Source organism: Schistocerca cancellata, chromosome 2 (assembly GCF_023864275.1).
Source record: "Schistocerca cancellata isolate TAMUIC-IGC-003103 chromosome 2, iqSchCanc2.1, whole genome shotgun sequence".
Classification (NCBI taxonomy): domain Eukaryota; kingdom Metazoa; phylum Arthropoda; class Insecta; order Orthoptera; family Acrididae; genus Schistocerca; species Schistocerca cancellata.
The window spans coordinates 442,315,347-442,335,811 of record NC_064627.1 but is presented as its reverse complement, the minus strand read 5'-3'; the positions used below and the strand labels follow the sequence as shown (position 1 = coordinate 442,335,811).

At 39.6% G+C, this 20,465-nt stretch overlaps 1 protein-coding gene across 1 annotated transcript in view; it reads left to right on the top strand.

The window, feature by feature from the left end:
- The window catches only part of LOC126161917 (4'-phosphopantetheine phosphatase), a 177,767-nt gene that overhangs the window by 36,882 nt on the left and 120,420 nt on the right, over window positions 1-20,465 (top strand). Inside the window, 4 exon segments of the mRNA XM_049918086.1 lie at window positions 1,940-2,139; window positions 2,283-2,466; window positions 10,180-10,272; window positions 13,539-13,710. Coding sequence (XP_049774043.1) covers window positions 1,940-2,139; window positions 2,283-2,466; window positions 10,180-10,272; window positions 13,539-13,710 — 649 coding nt within the window.

Below are 20,465 nucleotides of genomic sequence, written 5' to 3'. Positions count from 1 at the left end.
TGGACAACCTCCTCCCGATCATACTGGCGAGAAGAGGTCCTTCTGAACAGGTTGCGGATTGGGCATTGCCAGTTTAGCCACCTGCTCTCCGGTGACCCAGCCCCGCAGTGCCCTTTGGTCATGCATTAACAGTGCGCCATGTTTTATTGTCGTGTCCCAGTTTCAGTCAATCTCGTGTTGTCCTGTCTCTGCCATCTACTTTACAGGATAATGTAGCTGATGACGCTCGAGCAGCTGCTTGTGTACTTCGTTTCATTACTTTGACTGGCTTGTCCAAAGACATCTAACTCTTTCACTTATTTTATCTGCATCTTTGTAAGAACTTTCTGGTGTCCCCCCCCCCCTTTGAGTTTTACTAGATTCTATGTGCTCTAACAATTGTGACTGGGCGCTAATGACCTCAGTAGTTAAGTGCCCTTAAACCCCCCCCCCCCCCCCCCCCCAAAAAAAAAAAAAAAAAAAAAAAAAAAAAAAAAAAAAAAAAAAAAAACACGATGTCGCCAAACATGGATGTGGCCATCGTGATGCTGTAAACAGAACCTCGATTCATCCGAAAAAATGACGTTTTGCCAGTCGTGCACCCAGGTTCGTCGTTGAGTACACCATCGCAGGTGTTCCTGTCTGTGATGCAGCATTAAGGGTAACCCCAGCCATGGTCTCGGAGCTGATAGTCCATGCTGCTGCAAACATTGTCGAACTGTTCGTGCAGATGGTTGTTGTCTTGCAAACATCCCCATATGTTGACTCAGGGATCGAGACATGGCTGCATGGTCCATTACAGCCATGCGGATAAGATGCCTGTCATCTTGACTGCTACTGATACGAGGCCATTGGGATCCAGCACGACATTCCGTATTACCCTCCTGAACCCATCAACACCATATTCTGCTAACAGTCATTGGATTTCGACCAACGCGAGCAGCAATGTCACAATACGATAAACCGCAATTGCAATAGGCTACAATCCGACCTCTATCAAAGTCGGAAACGTGATGGTACGCATTTCTCCTCCTTACACAAGGCATCACAACAACGTTTCACCAGGCTACACCGGTCAACTGTTGTTTCTGTATGAGAAATCAGTTGGAAACTTTCCTCATGTCAGCATGTTGTAGGTGTCACCACCGACGCCAACCTTGTGTGAATGCTCCCAACCTTGTGTGAATGCTCTGAAAAGCTAATCATTTGCATATCACAGCATCTTCTTCCAGTCGGTTAAATTTCGCATCTGTAGCACGTCATCTTTGTGGTGTAGCAACTTTAATAGCCAGTACTGTAGTTTTTGAGGTTAGTAGACCATATTGACAAGCAATTCTGAAAAGAAGTTTTATTTTGCAGAACGTAAGAAATAAATGGTTTGGTACATTCCTGGCATACAATGCATGTAAGGTGCAACATATAACAGTTCATTGTTTCTTTACAAGTACTGTATGGCATGATATAACTCATCCTGTCCAGTGGCACGCAGTCTACATCAGTACTCCACTACACATGCAGTATGAGACATTTTGAAACAGTTTCAGGCCTTATTCACACAAAAATGAGTGAATGTTAAACACTTACCTGTATTGGGGGGTCAACAATGATGCAAATTTCTACAGTTGAAGGGTGGATTGATCCTTTGTTCTTTGTTTGAATTGTAAAGTTCATTTCTGTATGAATAAGGATAGAATCTGTTTGAAAATGTTCCATACTGTATGAGTGAAGAAATATTGAAGTAGCTTGTATGCCATTGGACAGCATAAGTAATGTATTTGTAGTTATGTCGTGTCATGTAGTAGTTCTGTATTAGTAAAAGAAAAAAATTCATGCTAAAAGCACACAGTGATTTTCCTGTTTGGCTCACCGGTATATAGTAAGGAGTTAAGTAGTGCTCGTTGCCTTTTTGAAATTTAGTGTTACAGCTAGAGCTTTATTGATTATGGTTTTCTCTTTGTAGGAGCATCGATTATATGAGGTATCGGAAGGAGCTAGATTGCACTTCATTAAATTTGAAACAAAATACATTGAAAATTGTTTGAATTTTATTGAAGCTAATTTGGTTAATAGCAGAGAAAATATGGTCGGAAAAACCATAAAAGCTACTGGTGGAGGAGCTTATAAGTACACAGAACTTCTTCAACAAAAACTGGGTCTTTCGTAAGTATTTTAACTTTTGTAAAATTTATTGTAAAATAAGCCTTAGATTTTGTACTGCAAACTTTATACTTTTAAAACCAATAACACTCAGATTTTTTTAAAAAAATTGACTAACTCTGTTGCACTGAAAAACTTCTTGTTAGAGTTGACAAAGAGGATGAGATGAGCTGCTTGATCAAGGGGTGCAATTTCTTACTGAAGAACATTACAGATGAAGCATTTGAATACCACCGCCATGGCAATCCTGAGTACAAGTTTCAAAATGCGGACCCAAATATCTTTCCATATCTCTTGGTTAATATTGGCTCAGGAGTTAGCATCATGAAAGTAAGTCAGGAAAGTAGAAAAGTCCCTTTTTTGTAAAGAAAGATTTCTAAATATATTCTTCTCATTTCACAAAAGTCTAAAAAAATATTAGCCCAGTATTCTGTTTTCTTTCCTTATCATACTAGTACTGGTGTTAAGCTATATAAATTTCATTCTTGTATTTGTGCATAGTGTCTGTTTCAAGTCAATAATGGTAATAATGTTCATGTAATTGACTTGAAACCTCAGTTTTGCCAACAATTGTCTATACTTTCAGTTTTTTTCTTTTGAAATATGCATCTTTCTTACTTTAAAATTAAAACCATTTCATAACTTGGAAAGAGGGAAGTATTACGGCACTGTTGAATGGTGATCACCATTTTAAATGTAATTTAAAAGTGAAGTAAATGGAATATAAATGACTGTGTTGTTGCTCAAAGCACTGCAGAGAAGCACATGCCAAATTTTGTTTTTTCTATTGTGTGGTTATTATTTGACTCTCTCCATACTGAGACTATCCATGATGTTCGGTATGTATGACAAAAACTTGTACTTAGTTAAAATTTTGTGTTCAGTTGGAGAAAATAAATAAGCAGAATTATTCAAGCAGTTAACACCAGGCATTAATCACAAGGGATGAAGATAAAGACTATCAACCAGTATAATTCAAAAGTATTGCACAATGTGTGTGTTGAGGGTGGGTGGTGGGGCTGGGGGGTTGAGAAAGGCTCATCATATTTTGTTAACCATGTTAAAAAGATGCTATAAAAGCAAAGAGAGGTTCGTGACAATAGTATGAGGTGTGTTAAAAAAATTACAGGATTTTTTGTTTTTCCAAAAGAATTTTTATTTACTGCATTTTATCCCTTTCAAAATAGCCCACTTTGGTTATTTACACTTACACCTGCCCTTTTACTGATACATGAAACATTTTTGAAACTTGATCTTTGATATAGCTTTTAGCTCTCTCAGCAATATGCTTTTAATCTTATCTATGGTTATAAAATAATGCCCCTTTAAGGTTTTCTTTATTTTTGGGAGCTTTGAGTATGTACTCGGACACATCATTATGGTACTGATTTGGACCAAAAATTTACAGATAAGCTGTAAAATGTGAGCAAGTGCATTTTTGTGTTGCAAAAGCAATGGATTGTTTCACTATAAAGTTAGATGATGCATTTTATTTCTCACAAATTGGTGCAACGGAACTCTGTGCTAATTGTTTGACCTTGTGACAAGGACTCATGATATACTATCCCATTAAATTCGAAGAATGCAGCAGGCACAATCTTTGCGTGTGACCACACTTGGGAAGCCTTTTTTGTTTTGGTGATTCACAGTGCTCCCATATAAAAATTCTTTAAATATAATGTAGAGTTGCCAATGTCCACTAGAGGGCACTACATCTTTGACTCTTGGTTTGTTTACATTGTAGTCAAGTCTCGCAGGCTTCAGCAGAAAGCCTGGCACATCTGAGAAACAGGTTTTGGTTGCTCATTGGACAGCTTTTAACTCGTCAGGAGATCAATCATGCATTTTATAATAATGAAGTAATGAAAATTTAGACAATGTTTCTGCAACTCCTTTTAACAAAACATGTTTACAAATGTGAAGTATTCTTGTCACTTTTGTAACCTATAGACATCAATTGTGGATGGATTTTTATTTTATTTTTATTTTCAATTTTATTAAATATAATGTAGCAGAATACTGTCACATTAGTGATAACATTTAGCCCTTACGTGCAGCAATTGTGTATGTGAATTTTATTATATCTTTATTTTATAACACAGATGTGTTTTACACGTAACATCGTAAATTATATAAAGATTTTAATTTTAATTTTATATCTGAAGATGGCCATTTAAGATGGTTGGAACCAGTAATCTGAAAAGATAGTCGTGATTGTGTCAAAAAATAACACATTTTAACTATTTTGAAATCACAGTTGCCTCCAAATGATATATAAAATGTCATGCTTTGTGGAATGGTAACTGTCATAAAATATTTAGTAGTTCCCAGAAGTAACTGTATGGAGTGACTTTAAGTGAAACAGAAATATAAAACTAGGTTGCAGGAAAAGCACTTGCCAGTTTGAGATTCTTTGGAGGAAACCCCGATAAATGTAATTCTTCCACAAAAAAGGGTTGTACTAAACACTCATTCAACCAATTAGTGAGTATGACTCACCTTTCTGGAACCCTTAATGGGTAGTATTAATTGAGAAGATCCCAAGAGAAGTAGTGTGTTTTGTCATGGGTTTATATAGCAAACATGGTAGTGATATGGCGATGCTCATCAAATTCAAATGGCTGACAATACAAGCGAAGCAGTGGACAATATGGGGTGGTTTACTGTTAAAATTCCGAGATTGGATGTTCAAAGAAAAGTAGGAAACATACCATTTCCTCCCATATAAATCTTGTGAAATGAGCATGTTGGAAAATTAGAAAAGTAGAGCTCATATGGGGGTTATCGTCACATTTTATTCCCACACACTATACGCAAATGGAACAGGAATGGGGAGAAGTGATAGTGATACAACACATTCTCTCTCTCTCTCTCTCTCTCTCTCTCTCTCTCTCTCTGAAAGACCAGTCAGAGGCAATAAGAGGGGAGAACCTTGGTTTGATGCAGGCTACTTATTGACACCTGTCCTGTTTGTGGCATACTATTGTTTTATTAAGACTGCACCAAGATGCTATTGTGAATTACTTAAAATGCGTATTAGGTGCCCTGGCTATGTTGAGCAGCTACTAAAAACACCTGAATTAGCGTAAAAGATGTTTGATCCATGTAGAGATACTGTATATACCACAATGTCAGAAGCAGCACCATTGAGTTGCTCAGTAGCACTGTTAGAAAGAGCTACCGTATTTACTCGAATCTAAGCCGCACTTTTTTTCCGGTTTTTGTAATCCAAAAAACCGCCTGCGGCTTAGAATCGAGTGCAAAGCAAGCGGAAGTTCTGAAAAATGTTGGTAGGTGCCGCCACAACTAACTTCTGCCGTCGAATATATGTAGCGCTACAAGGGGATGCTTTGTAGGCACAGAGATAAATACTGGCGCCAAAATCTCTGCGTCAGTAAAGAAATTAAAAAAAAAAAAAAAAAAAAAAAAAAAAAAAAAAGTGGAAGACGAGCTTTTTTCTCCGCCCCGAGTTTCGACCACTGCATTTTCGTACATTATCCAACGAAGTAAATACAAATTCTCTTCACCATAAGAATAATATGAATGTAAACATTATGCCACGTATTCTTTCATGTTTGCTGCTATTTCATTTAAATCCTATCTGCCTAATAAACTACGAAACTAGAGTGAGACAACAACAAACGCGGAAGAATATACGTATCGTGTCATGTTTACATTCATATTTTTCTTATGCCTAATAGTGATACAGTCAGAAATTAAGCACGGCAACTGATTAGATTTTTAAAACTAAGATGACTAATTCCTGTGCAGAATTTGACGTACTAGAGAAGCGGCCGCAAAGATTTTCAAACGGAGAAAAATTTTCGCCTAACTCTCGTTCAGAACATATTCTATCATATGCAGTCTATTATTTGGTTCTTGTTGATCATTATCAAAGAAAGCAGTGTAAGTAACAACAAATAGCAGTCTCTTGCATTGTTTCGCTAGTGAGACGATTCCTCTCTTTTCTTTTTTTTTTTAATTGTAAGCGGCGGTAGCGCGCACAAAAGCAAGCCATGCCGCGCACGGCGACAGGCCGTAAACACGCACTATCAGAATGAGACAAACAATGCATGACACAGTACAGTAATGCATTTTCAGCTCAGAGTGACGTTAACACCTATAACAAAGAAAACGGCACTTATCAGATCAAAGCAAAATAAGCAATCGATTCAAACCAGACGAAGCACGTGAAAAGGAAGGGTACCCGTATAAATACGGACGGAGCGCCTGACGTATAGCAATGGCTACCTGGTAAAACTTAACTGTTAAGCTTACGACTCGAACCAAACTCCTGTAGCTGTATCGTCATTCATTCGACCTAAATTGTGTCTCGTATTACAATGGACCAACTTTGTTTTGATTTGGAGGTGCGGCCTGAAACTTTTCTCTCCCCTTGAATTTCGAGTCTCAAATTTCAGGTGCGGCTTAGATTCGGGAAAATTTTTTTCCTCGATTTCGAGTCTCATTTTTCGGGTGCGGCTTAGATTCGAGTGCGTCTTAGATTCGAGTAAATACGGTATACTAACACAGCTTACAGTTTTAACTATTTACCTTGACCAGAGAAGCTTTTAAAATTTGATATGCTGATGGCTTCTATGTGAAAAAATGTGATCTAGGTGCGACGTGTGTGCATACTCAATTTGGAATTACCTCTGCGATTTAAATACTGGATCATAGGCCACTGCAGACAAAGGAGAATTAAAAATATTCCTAAGGTGTTTGTCGTGAATGCTATAGTTAAACAATATTCAAAAAATTAGCATCATAATACTGTTAATAATAATAAAAATTAATAAACATAATGCTCTTGCACGTATAAAATCCATTATTGGCTCAAAATTTTCTCTGTACAGAATTAGTTGTCAGCACAAGAAAAATAAAATTGTAAACCCTGTTTTTCAAAACATATCTGTAGCAGACAAACCATTAGGGCTTTTACTTCACTGACACCTAATTATTTTGCTTGTGTGAGTTGTTGTTGTTTCCTGTTTTGTGTTAAGATTCATCACTTTTTCTTGGGTCATTATTTGAAAATTCCTTTATGCTGAGATATGGATGCCTTTTATTTTTGGAAAGAACTTTGGCACTGAGCCACATTGTTGTTCACTGAATTAAAAAATATGTTTATATTATGCCATTTTTATGAAATTGCATGTGATAATTATTATAAGTCAGTTTCCCATTGTGTGAGGGGCAGTCAAATGAAAGCCAAAACCCTGTCACAGTGGGACCATAGTATGGTTACATTCAAAAGTAATCACTCCATGTGTTAAGATGTTTATCCCAATGGGAGATGAGACAATCAATTCTTGTTTCATAGACCGCAGCCTGCTGCTGACGGATCCATAACCGTACCCCATCTTGCACTTCCTCATCTGATACAAACCAAAGTCAACGCACATCTTTCCTCAGGTCATCAAAGTTGTGAAAATCATCCAGTGAAAGGTCAGGGCTGTACTGAGGATGTTGAAGCATTTGCCGCCCGAATCACTGAAGCTTAGCCTTCGTCTTATTGGCAGTGTGGGGACAGGCATTATCATGCAACAGAATGATTCAATGCAGGGTGAGGGCAAATGACAAAGTCAACAATGGAAATTTTCCACATCTCCTCCGCTAAAGAAATCCAAAGCTGCAATCCCGAAATCTCTTTGAACAGTTGATTTGCCAGGAAAATTTTAAATTTTACAAATCCAAAGCTGTTTGCACAAGTTCCAGAAAGGTCATGATGACCTCCTTTTTTGGCTTCCGGGGCCCTGTGCTCATTGAGTTCCTCAAGTGTGGAACTGCAATCAATGCTCAGCACTTTTAAGAAACTTTGCGGGAAGTGTGACATGCCATGAAGTCAAAACACCCAGATATGCTGTGGGAGGGAATCATTCTGTTGCACAATACTGTGTGCCCCCACACTGTCAATCAGATAAAGGCTATGCTTCAGTGATTTGGTTGGGAAACAATGCAACATCCTCTGTATAGCCTGGATGTTTCACTGTGTCATTTTCACATCCTTGGCAACTTGAAGAAAGACATGCGTGGTCATCGGTTTCAGTCGGACAAGGAAATTAAGAATGGGTGTGGTTGTGGATCTGTCAGTGGCTGACTGCATTCTATGAAACGGGAATTGATGGTCTTGTCTCCCAACGGGATAAAAGTCTTAATGCGTGGTGATTACATTTGAATGGAAGCGTCCCATGGTCCCACTGTGGCAGGTGTTCAGTTTTTATTTGACTGCCCCTTACAGTTATGCCACAGATGTGAATACTAGAGATGCACCTGACATAATTGCTCATCAGGACTGTGTGATTGTTCACTTTGTTCACTTATGTTTAAATTACATGGTCCTGATTAGTAACATCTATGCAGCACAGTACTGAACTACTTTTCTGTTGATTATGTGGCTTAGTTCCATTATCCATGGATCATATTCACAGTAAACATATAGAGTGATTTTACTAAATATGGACAAACTGTAGGAAACAAACCCAGAGTGAATAAGAAGCAGAAACAGTCAAATGGGCATATGGATGGAAGTGCATTTCAAGGGAGATACACCCACAAGAAGGTTGGGATAAAATATCTTTGACATTGTAGGTTTCAGTGATTGAAAACACAAATGAGAACACAACAGGGTAGTAGGAAAGTTCTGTTTGTACTAGTTTTCCAGCTTTACCCCAAAGAGGGCAGTGATCTGGAGCACAGTCGTGTAGTAACCACATTACCTTTACTAGTTCCAAAAACATGCCTACCAGCAGGGTAGGGGGAGGGGGTCATCTGCAAGAAGTGCAGATATGCCTCATTTGTGAGGCATTGCAGAAGGATGGCTGGTACCATGAGGTGGTCATCAATATTCCCCACCCACACATTGAGGATGAATCAGTGTACATCTTTTGCTCGCTGCCACCATACTATGCGGATTCTCCAAAGCCCACAGAAGGATGTTGTGAAGGTTAGCCATACCACCCCTTCTAAAGGTAGCCTCACCTGTGAATCTGGTGGGTGATAGAAATCAGAGCACTGTGGTAACCTGTGTGATGAACCAGTGAGATAACTGTCACTGTGGAGGCAAGTCCATTGGTAATAAAGCCTGCATGCATGTTAAGTGATATGGATAGTGGCAGTTGTTGTGGAGAATGTTCCACGTGCTCATCTGACTTACTGCATATCACCTGCATGATGCTGACATTGAAGTCACTGGCTAAGATCTTTTATCTCCACTTTCAAGTGGGTCTATGTACACTTCTTCTGTGTGTCAGACACATTATTTCGGTAAGCATTTTATAGCCGAATATTTCATCTTTTTTTTGCTAACGTTAGATTTACTGGTGCAAAGGTGGAAATCATTTTTCCTTCTAGTTTTGCACTAATGAATATCTCTGTTACTCTCAAACTGCAGTTCATTGGTAGCAATAATTTTCATGAATGAATAGATGTACTGTTAGACAATGCCTAATATTTCCAATTGTTTAATGGTTCATTTCATTTGGCTCTAAAACTCCTTGAAGAAAGGATCAAATGCATATACACTTATAAGAATAAATTTTTTTCGTCGCTCATCCTGTGTGTGTTCTAGTCAGTTTGGAAAAAGTAAACTATGTGCATGTCAGTTGCTGAAAAAGGACTGTCTCTTTATAATGGTAACATTACAAGTACTACAAAAATTCTACAAACATAATAAGAGGTGTATAGTATATTTACAGTTGAGGTTAGACTTCAGTGATAGTTGCAATGTCTGCTTCACTGTATATTTGGCAAAAAATTAGATGTGGTGTCATTAGAATTTTCAATTAAAATGGATGTAAAAATGCTACTTATATTGCATTGGTTCATACAGGCACTACATGTTTGAAACTTCCTGTAACTGATGTGAATTTGACCATACAGTATGGAGCAAATGATATTAGTCTTTGAATGTGTGCTACACAACAGCTAACAGACACATTAAGGCTATAGTTATAATTAAAGTTAGGTAGATGTATTTGACCTGACCAGCATTTCTTGCTCTTTAAGGGCAGATTTTAGTATATATTTGAATTTTTAATGCAGGTGGAGTCTGACAATTCTTATGAGAGGATTGGAGGCACGGCAACGGGAGGAGGAACATTCTGGGGCCTTGGATCTCTCCTAACAAAGGCTAAGGTATATGTTCTTTTTTGTCATTGGTGTTACATAAATTTCCCACTGCTTAAAAATGAAAAATTGCATGTGTATGCGTCAATAATTTCTGTTGTTTTCACTTTATTATTGTACAACTAATACAAGGTAACATGCATGAAACAATGTCATATGTGAGATTCTAGAAGGAGATTTGTTTTGAGTTTGTAGTATAAAATCTGGAACACACAGTATACAGTTAGAGACCGTATCAAAGTACCAAGAGAAAACATTATAAATTTCATTGACACTTAGTATGTTAGCAATGCATTACAGAAGTAACTAGAGCTGGTTATTGTTGGGACATTTACACTTGTTATGTAGTAGAGAGCGAGGACACACATTTAATGGTTTGATTGGTTTGCTACAGTTTTGTTCTCATAGTTTAGGGCATAATGCTACTCTCATTGACAACTTGGTATTAGATTCATATACCTTCAGCAGTTTAGATGTAAAACCAAAAATAAATTTCCAAAAATCATCAATTATTGTGGTAAATCATTACGATAATTAATTGTTGCTAATTAAAAATATTGCATAACTAAATTATAAGTGTTGACTTGGCAAGAAGAACAGTGGGGAAAGATATAGGTGACAGTTTTGTCTCTTCAGAAATGTTTTCATGAAACAGTTAGTGTATAGTGGAGATGCTGAGTCACAGAGTGCAAAATAAACTTTCGGCCAACAATGTCTTTTTGAAAAATTGACAACAGACATACACACTCATGCAAACACAACTCACACACACATGACTACAGTCTCTGGCAGCTGAAGCCAGGCTACAAGCAGCAGCAGCAGTAGCAGCAGCAGTGCATGATGGGAGAGACATCTGGGTGGAGGTAAGGAAGAGGCTGGAGCAGAGGGTGGGAGGGATAGCAAGGTAGGGGTGGGGGACAATGAAGTGCAGCTGGGGAGCGTGCAGGGACAAGGTGAAGAGAGAGGGCAGGGCAGCTAGGTGCAGTCAGGAGATTAGATGGAGGGTAGGGGAGAGAGGGGGAGAGTGGGTTGGTGGAAAAGGAAAGAAGTAAAAAGTCTGGGTGAGTTGGTGGAATAGTGCTGGAATGGGAATCTGCTCCAGTCCAGTCACAAATATTAACTACCCAATCGTAGGCAGGCTGCCTGAGAAACTAGTCATGTGATTAACAAGCTTAGCTGCAATGACTATGCTGCATTCTACATGAGCATGACAACCAACAACTTGTCTGTCAGCACGAATGGTCATTGACAAACTGTGCGCAAGAAATAACTGGAACACCCTGTTGGTGAGCACGCCGCCCAACATGACATTCTTAATTTCACTGACTGCATCAAGCTTGTGTCATATGGATCTTTCCCACGAATATCAGCTTTTTTTGAATTGCACAGGTGGGAACCCTCCCTGCAATGTATCCTACATACCCGTAACCCTCCTGGCCTCAACCTTCTTCAGTCATTGTCCTCACCCATCTAGTCCTTCTCTGTTCCCATTCCAGCACTACACAGTTCTCTATTCCACCAACACACCCAGTCTTTTTACTTCTCTCCTTTTCCACCTCCCCCCCCCCCCTTTCCCTCACCCCTCTCACCCCTGCCCTTTGTGTAGCCTCCTGACTGGATCTAGCTGCCCTACCCTCTCTCCATCCTGACCCTGCACACTCTCCAGCAGCACTTCACCACCACCCCCCCCCCTCCCCCCTGCCCCAGCATCCTCCTTACCCTCAGCCAGTCACCTCTCCCATCATACGCTGCTGCTGCTCGTAGTCTGGCTTCTGCTGTCAGAGACTGTGGTCGTGTGTGTGTGTGTGTGTGTGTGTGTGTGTGTGTGTGTGTGTGTGTGTGTGTGTGTTGTCTATTTTTGACAAAGACCTTGTTGGCTGTAAGCTTATTTTGTGACAGTCTTCTGTTGTGCCTATCTGCGACTCAGTATCTCCACTATATGACGAGTAGCAACTATCCTTTTCATAATATTTTTTACATTCCATTCTGGATTTTCCATTGTTCAATTAAGCAGTTAATATAATTTTGTCATTACCTAAAGATACAATGAAAAGAAAAAGGAGCAAAATGTGAGCAACTTAGTGATTTAAAGTATTCACGAAGAAAGATTTCCACTTGTCTGAGAAGATATGCTATAATAAAAAAAACTATCCTGCTAACTGGAAAAAAGTGTTGTGTGTAAATATAGCACACTTAAAACAAAAAGCAAAATTAATTCAGAGCAAACTAAGCAGAAAACAAGTAAAAACAATGGGACATTTTGCCACAGATGTGCCATGGTTTTATATTGATATAATCACTTACCAAATTGAATAAAAAGACTACCAGCAACAAGCATAGTGACTAAATAAAGTAATCAAACCCAGATTAATTTAAGGCAGGATCTGAATTAACCACCAATACATTAATTTCATGTGTGTGTTCATTAAAAAGATTACAAAAAATATTAGATCACTGAAAAACATTAATTCTTTTTAGTATAAGGATATTTCATGAAGGGGAGGAGGAGGGGTGGCAGGAGGGGGCATTAAACTCATGCATGGATTTGTTAGAACCTCATTTGAACTTTTATATTGGTAATTACTCAATGACTAAGATACATTTCCAGGATAATTGAGAAATACCATAGTAATATTGACACATAAAAATGAAGATAAATAAATGATCCCAAATACTGACACACATGACTGCTTCCAGTATTTTTTAAAATTTTGAGAAGATATTTTACGATGTATTACATTATTACATATCTTCTAAAAAAACAACACACACACACACACACACACACACACACACAATGTGTGGGATAAAGGTGTAGTACAAATCAGATTTGATGTTAGACCTGCTCCTGCCATGATCGTGTCGTAAATGATCATCCAAAAAGGATTCCCCCCCCCCCCTCGCCCCACCACAACCCCACTGTACCCCGCCTCGTCCCACCCCACCCCACCCCACCCCATAGGTACGATTGTCATCTGGATGCTCCAGAATTAATCGAGGTGACATGATAATGCACCAGCAGTAGAGATTGCTTGATAAGCAATCTGGAAAATTTCAGGTTATTGTTTCACTGTGACATTCACTTGTTACTCATCTAGCTTAGAAGTTTTAGGAATTGTGAGGTGCCACTGTTATAGATCCAAGACATTGGAGTGCATTATTTAAATTTCACAAAGGAGTGTTTCTGTAGCTGCCTTTCATTCAATAGCCATAATAATTGTAAGACAGATATGTTATTTTTGTGAATTAATTTCATTTTATTGCCTAATTTTCAGGGCTTTGATGAGTTATTGGAACTTGCAGAAAAAGGTGATCACCGTAACGTTGACATGTTGGTGCGTGATATATATGGTGGGGATTATAAAATGTTGGGGTTGCCTGCCGACTTAATAGCGTCTTCATTTGGGAAGGCCATGCATGTCAGTAAGGATCGAAATTTAAATGCAGGTAATTTCTAAAAGTTCAGTTTTCACATTGCTGATATACTGAACTTTGTGTGAGGCATAGTGATAGATGTTTTATTTGATGATTTGTAGTAGCAATTTTTAAACTATATGATTCACTGTGTTGCATTTTTGCTTATTAATGTGTAGATTTTTTTCTGTTTAATAAAGGAGCAGTTTCATGTGACCTAATGTAAAAAAGTAATCCATTTTTGAATATATAATGTAATTGGACTGATAAAGAAAATCTCACCAAGCAGCAGCAAGGGAATGCACATATAAAAGGTGGTGATTCCTTCTTTTGGCAGGAGGGTTGAAGGGGAAGGAAGAGCAGTGAAGGAAAAGGACTGGTGAGGTTTAGAAAAAGAGAGAGAATTCAGAAAATTCATCCAGAGACTTAACTGAAAGAACGAGTTGAGACTGATCGTTGGAGACTGCACCGCATGAGATTTGAAAACGTGAGAGCTTAAAGGTGAAAGATAAGGTAATATGCAAGACAGAAATTACTGCTAGAACAGGTGAAAGACTAAGTGCATTGTGGGTGACAGAGGTGGCAGGGGGACGGCAAAAAATAGACACTTCAGAAAATGAAAGATGTAGAAAACTAAAACGGAGTGAAGAAAGGAATAGCTACTGTGAAACTATGCTGGGACTAGTGAAATTAACATAAATTAAGGCCAGGTGGGTGGTGAGAAACAAGGACATGTTGTAGCGCTAGTTCCCACCTGTGGACCTCTGAGAAACAGGTGTCTGGGGGAAGAATCCAGATGGAATGTGTGGGTGAAACAAGCACTGAGGTCATGAATGTCATGCTGGAGTGCATGCTCTCCAAGAGGATATTGTGTGTTGCCAGTGTACACTCTCTGCCTATGTCCATCCATCTTAACTGACAGCTTGGTGGTAGTGATGCCGATGTAAAAGGCCAAACAGTGTTTACATAACAACTGGTATATGATGTGTAGTTCCACAAGTTGCTCTCCATGTGATAATATATGTTTTACCATTTACAGGTGGGAGGAGGAGGGTGCATAGGGCAAGTCTTGCATTGGGGACTGTCACAGGGCTGGGAGCCATAGGGTGGGGAGATGGATACAGAAGGACCATTGGGTTTGACAAGGATATTGCAGAGATTGGGAGGGTGATGGAAAGCTATTCTAGTTGTGGTGGGCAATTTCAGGACATGATTTTAGGATGTCATGGCATTCTTGAAATAGCTGATTAATGTATTAAAGACCAGTATAATACTGAGTGACAAGTGGTGTACTCCTAAATTGTTTTTTGGATGGGTCAGCAGTACCAGGATTGGATGTGATGGCCTGGAAGGTGACGTCTGACATGTTGTTGTAGTTCGAAGTTGGCTTAGCAGATAAACCATCCAAGGAAGGTTGAGGGGTTGATAACTGCAGGATATTGTAGGAGGAGAGAAGTCTGGTGGAGTGGAAATTGGCAAATGAGGAGTATAGGTCACAGATTAGCCAGGTAAGTGCAAGAGATTACTGTATTTGAAACTGTGGAGAGGTTGGTGTAGAGTAGGTATACATCAAGAAATGGACTTTCAGTGTAAGGCTTTTGGAAAAAAACTCTAAAGGACAAGCAGGTTGCAGGAAACAGAATCTGAGACCCCAGTTTTGTTAGTGCAAAAGCATGTTTTCGAAAATAATGGATGTAATATGTGATGGGATTCATCATGGTAGGAGAGATGGCTTGGAAAATTCAGAAAAAAATGTTTGAAAATTATGGGCGAAAATTTCTCTCCAGAAAAGTGACCTATATATTTGGAGTGGGGGAAAGATATTGGTATGGGAAGTTGTGAACAGAGACAAAATTTTAAAAAGTGGGCAAACAGGAAGAGGCATAACTGCCTCTTTCTGAAAATGTAAAGCACTTTGGCAAGTAAAGTAATGTAGGGGACAGCAGTATTAGTCGATCAGTGTGGTTTGATGAGAAACAAACGCACAAACACAAGGTAAGAGGGGTGGGAGAGAAAATAAATGTCAATTTTACAATCTGCAAAAGATGATTGGGAGAATGCCGTGCAGTGCTGTGAATCATGAACAAATTGTGTGCCATTATGAATCCCATCACATATTACATCTGTTCTTTTCTAAAACATGCTTTTACACTATTGAATCTAAGGTCCCACATTCTATTCCTTGAAATCTGCATGTTCTCTGGAATTACTGTCAAAGGCCTAGCATTGAAATTCCCTGTTTCTGTATGTAATCCAGCTCAACATCAGCCTCTTTTACAGTCTCAAATACAGCAATTTCTTGCACTTATCCCGCTAATCTGTGACTTTTATGTCTCATCTGCCCATTTCCACTTCACCAGACTTCTCTCCTTGTACAAAGTCCTGTAAGTTATCTGCCCCTCATGTTTCTTTGGATGATATCATGTTGCAAGACTTCACTTCAAAAAGCTATCCCACCCTCTCCTAAACTACCTCAACAGTGGTGTTTCCCTTCTTGTCCCTCTGCAGCTCTCTAAACAGCCACCCTATCAACCACTACTCCTCTCCTACAGACCGAGCTTGTCAAACCACCTTAACATCCCCCAGCCTTCACCACTGCCTGCCAAACCAGTAATAAATCATAATCACGAGAACTAGTTACAACAATCTGTTGTTCTCTCTCTCGTCTAAAGCACTCTTCCCTCCTGAATTATCTGTATCATCCAAGGGTCTACTTTCAGCCCTGCTGCTTTGGTGAAGGACCTACTTTCCTTCAAACGTAATGTCAACTGGAAATATCACTTCGTAATTCAATCCCAAAACCTTTCCAGCAGCAAACCTGACATTGAACCCTGCCTTGAACAGTTCCAAGAATGACCCCAACTTTATCCACCACTACCACCTGAAAATCATCCCTTACAAGCCTTACAAGAATTCCTCACATCCAGCATTGCTTTCTCAGGTCCCTACAACATCACTCTAACCTGTCCTCTGCAGAAATCCAGGCTCTTCATTCCCTAAAATCTGATAACCCCATCATCATCCTTCCGGCAGACAAGGTACTTCACTGCCAGGAGTGTCTGCCACCGTAGCTGAGCGGACAGTGCTCCGGCTTGTCATGCTGGGGTCCTGGGTTTGATTCCTGGCTGGATTGGAGATTTTCTACACTCAGGAACTGGATGTTTGTGTCATCTTCATCACCATCATTTCATCTTCATCAGTGTGCAAGTCGCCGAAGTAGCGTCATGTCAAAAGACTTGCAACAGGCAATAAAGTCTACCTGGCAGTAGTCCATCATCACACGATATTTCATTTCACTTCCAGGAGTATGTTAATGAAGATCTACACCAGCTGTCTTGACATCTCTATGTACAGCATCTGCCATGAAGATCCCATCCTTGTGATTCAAACTGACCTGCAGCCCCACCTTAAAACCTCAGGCCCCTCACAATTCATAGAATTTCTTAACCTTCCCAAATCATTCACCTTCTTCCTGCTTCAAAGCACACACCGAACATATGTCTGCCTTAGTTGTTCAACACCTGCAGCCCTTAGTACAAATACAACAATTTCCTAGATCGTCTGAAATCCATGCCTGTCACACTCCCACCCTTCACCTTGCTTGCCATTATTGATTTCATCTCTCTGTATGCCAACATCCCCCACATATGTGGTCTGTCTGCAGCTGACCATGTCCTCAGTCAGTGCCCATCTGATTCCAAACTTATTACATCCTACTCCACCATTGAGTGTCAGTCATAAAACAGATCAGAGGTACAGCCATGGGAACCAGGATGGCTGCTTCATATGCCAACCTTTTCATGGGTTGCTTGAAAGGTGCTTTCCTGGGATACATAATCCTTCAGTACCTGTTTTATTTTAGATACATTGATTACATCATTACCATATGGACTTATGGTGAGACTAACTTGTTAAAATTTCTGAAATCTCTAAACACATTCTCCCAGTTAAATTTCACATGGTCATATTCCAAATCCCGTACCACTTCATTTGATGTTGATCTCATCCTCACCAAAAGCCAGCTACACCCTGCTGTCCACATGAAACGTACTAACAAAAAACAATATTTACATTTTGACAGGAGTCATCCTTTCCATGTCAGACGTTCCCTCCCATACAGCCTTGGCATTTGAAGCAAATGTATTTGTTCAGATTCTGGCTCTTTGCAGCAATACACCATCATTCTTACCTCATCCTTTGCTGGATGTAATTACACCACCAGTATACATCAAAAGCAGATTTCCCAGGCCATCACATCCAATCCTGATACTGCAGGTCCCTCTTTAAAAACACAACTTGGGAGTACACCACTTGTTACTCAGTATTATCCTGGTTTTGAATACATTAATCAGCTACTTTGACAAGACCATGACTTCCTAAAATCATGCCCTGAAATGAGGTCCATTCTTTCTGAGATTTTGCCCACCACAACTAGAATAGCTTTTTGCCTCCCTCCCAATCTCCTCAATAACTTCGTCAATCCCTATGCTCCTTCTCCCTACCCTACGGCTCCTAGCCCTGTGACCATCTCTGGTGCAAGACTTACCCTATGCACCCTTCTACCACCCCGTATATCAGCCCTGTAACTGGCAAAACATATACTATCAAAGGGAGAGCCACCTGTGGATCTACATGTGTCATATACCAGTTGTCATGTAAACACTTTTCGGCCTTTTACATCGGCATGACTACCACCAAGTTGACAGTAATGGTGAATGGGCATAGACAGAGGGTGTATACTGGCAACACACAATATCCTGTTGCAGAGCATGCTCTACAACATGACAGTCATGGCCTCAGTGTCTGTTATACCTGCATGTGCCATCTGGATTCTTTCCCCAGACATCATTTTCTCAGAGCTCTGCAGGTGGGAACTAGCACTTCAACATGTTCTCAGTTCCCACCACCCACCTGGCCTTAATTTATGTTAATTTCATAGGTCCCAGCATTTTTTCACAGCCACTGCTCCTTTCTTCACCCCATTTTAGTTTTCTACATCTTTCATTCTGATGTGTGTATTTTTTGCCGTCCCCCTGCCACCTCTATCACACACAATGCACTTAGCCTTTCACCTGTTCTAGCAATAATTTCTGTCTTGCATATTACCTTATCTTCCAGTTTTAAGCTCTCTGGTTTTCAAATCCACCTGGTACAGTCCCCAGTAATCAGTCTTTCCTTCTCATCCCGTCTGGTAAGTCTCCCCTGACCCGTGGTTCTGGATGACTTTTCTGAAGTCTAGACTTTTGCTAAACCTCAGCAGTCCTTTTCCTTCACTGCTGTTCCTTCCCCTTCAATGCTTCTGCCATAGGAATGAGCCACTGGTTCAGAAAGCTTGCATACATTATATCCTTTATATGGATGTTCTCCTGCCACCGTTTTGCGAGTTTTTAAAATCAGTCAAGTTACATAATATTTTCTAATGTTAAAAAAAGGTAATTGTTTCAAAAATATTACAAATAGGTTCCTCCAACATTCACATTTTAACTATTAGAGCAGTTACATTTCATTTTGAAATGTATATTCCCTAAGCCTTGCATGAACAGATAGATACACTGTGGAGGGGGTTAAAAAAAATACCTTTCATGTGGTGCAATAGCTAACTGACAACATGTCTCAAAAGCACATGTCATCGGTAATTTGCTGTTACTTTATGATATTAGTTCCTTGTTAACATATTGTTTGAAATTGTTAAATTTTTTTGTGTTACTCCATTCTTAGTGGCTAGTTTGCATTTAACTATTAAGAATGGAACTGTAATTCTGTTGTGGAATATGCACTAGAGTGTATTTCTTAATGGAATAAAACCTTGTGCTGGGTGGTAGTGTGGAATTAGAACCTGAATAAATATAAATGTAGGCTTCCAAGACCATTGTCACGTTCAATAAATTTTTTCTGGGTTTGTGACAGCATTGCCAGTATAGTATATATAAAACTACCAACGTTTCAATCCCTGTAGTAAGCTACCTTCTTCAGGGTGTTATTGTTTACTGCTGAATGAGAAAACTTGGTTTCTTATATACCTGCAGACATGGCTGTTATCTAATTCTGATAGAGTGTGAAGGATGAAGGGGAGGGATGTTAGGTCTTTATTAGTGTTTTTATTATTTCTTTTCATTGGTGGAAATCTGACATTTTGATTGGTGCTTGCATTCTCTGCCAAGCAAGCATCAAGCTGCTTTTCCAAAGCAGTAACAGAATAAAAGATGTTCTTCACACAACAAAAGATGCAGTTGACAAACTACATGCTGCTGGAGTTTACAAAATCAGGTGCGAATGTAGATTAGTGTATGTAGGCGAGACGGGGTGACCCATCAGCATACGGATATCTGAACACGAAAGATATACCAGACTAAGACAGAACACCAAGTCAGTGAAGGCAGAACACCAGGATGAGTGTGGTAAACAGATTGATTTTGATGAAGCACGTGTATGTGCGAAACAGGAGGAAGATTAGAGAGGCAATAGAAATAACCAAGCAACCCGCCAACATGAACGGAGAAGACGGGTACTGACTTCCGACATCTTAGCTGCCAGCAATAACAGTGTTAAGGGACGACAGCTCACATGAAGTAATACATACAGGTGCACAGGAAACCGTAGTGGCCGCAGGTACACAGAGTACTGGAGTGCCTCGGCTGGTACTAGAAAGCAGGAAAACAGTGCCACATCACAGCTGCCGCCTGGTTTTCCATTCGCCGATTTCCCCCAATCCCAAGCAGTAATGCAAACACCAATCAAGATGTCTGGTTTCCACCAGTAAGAAATAATCGAAACACCAATAAAGACTT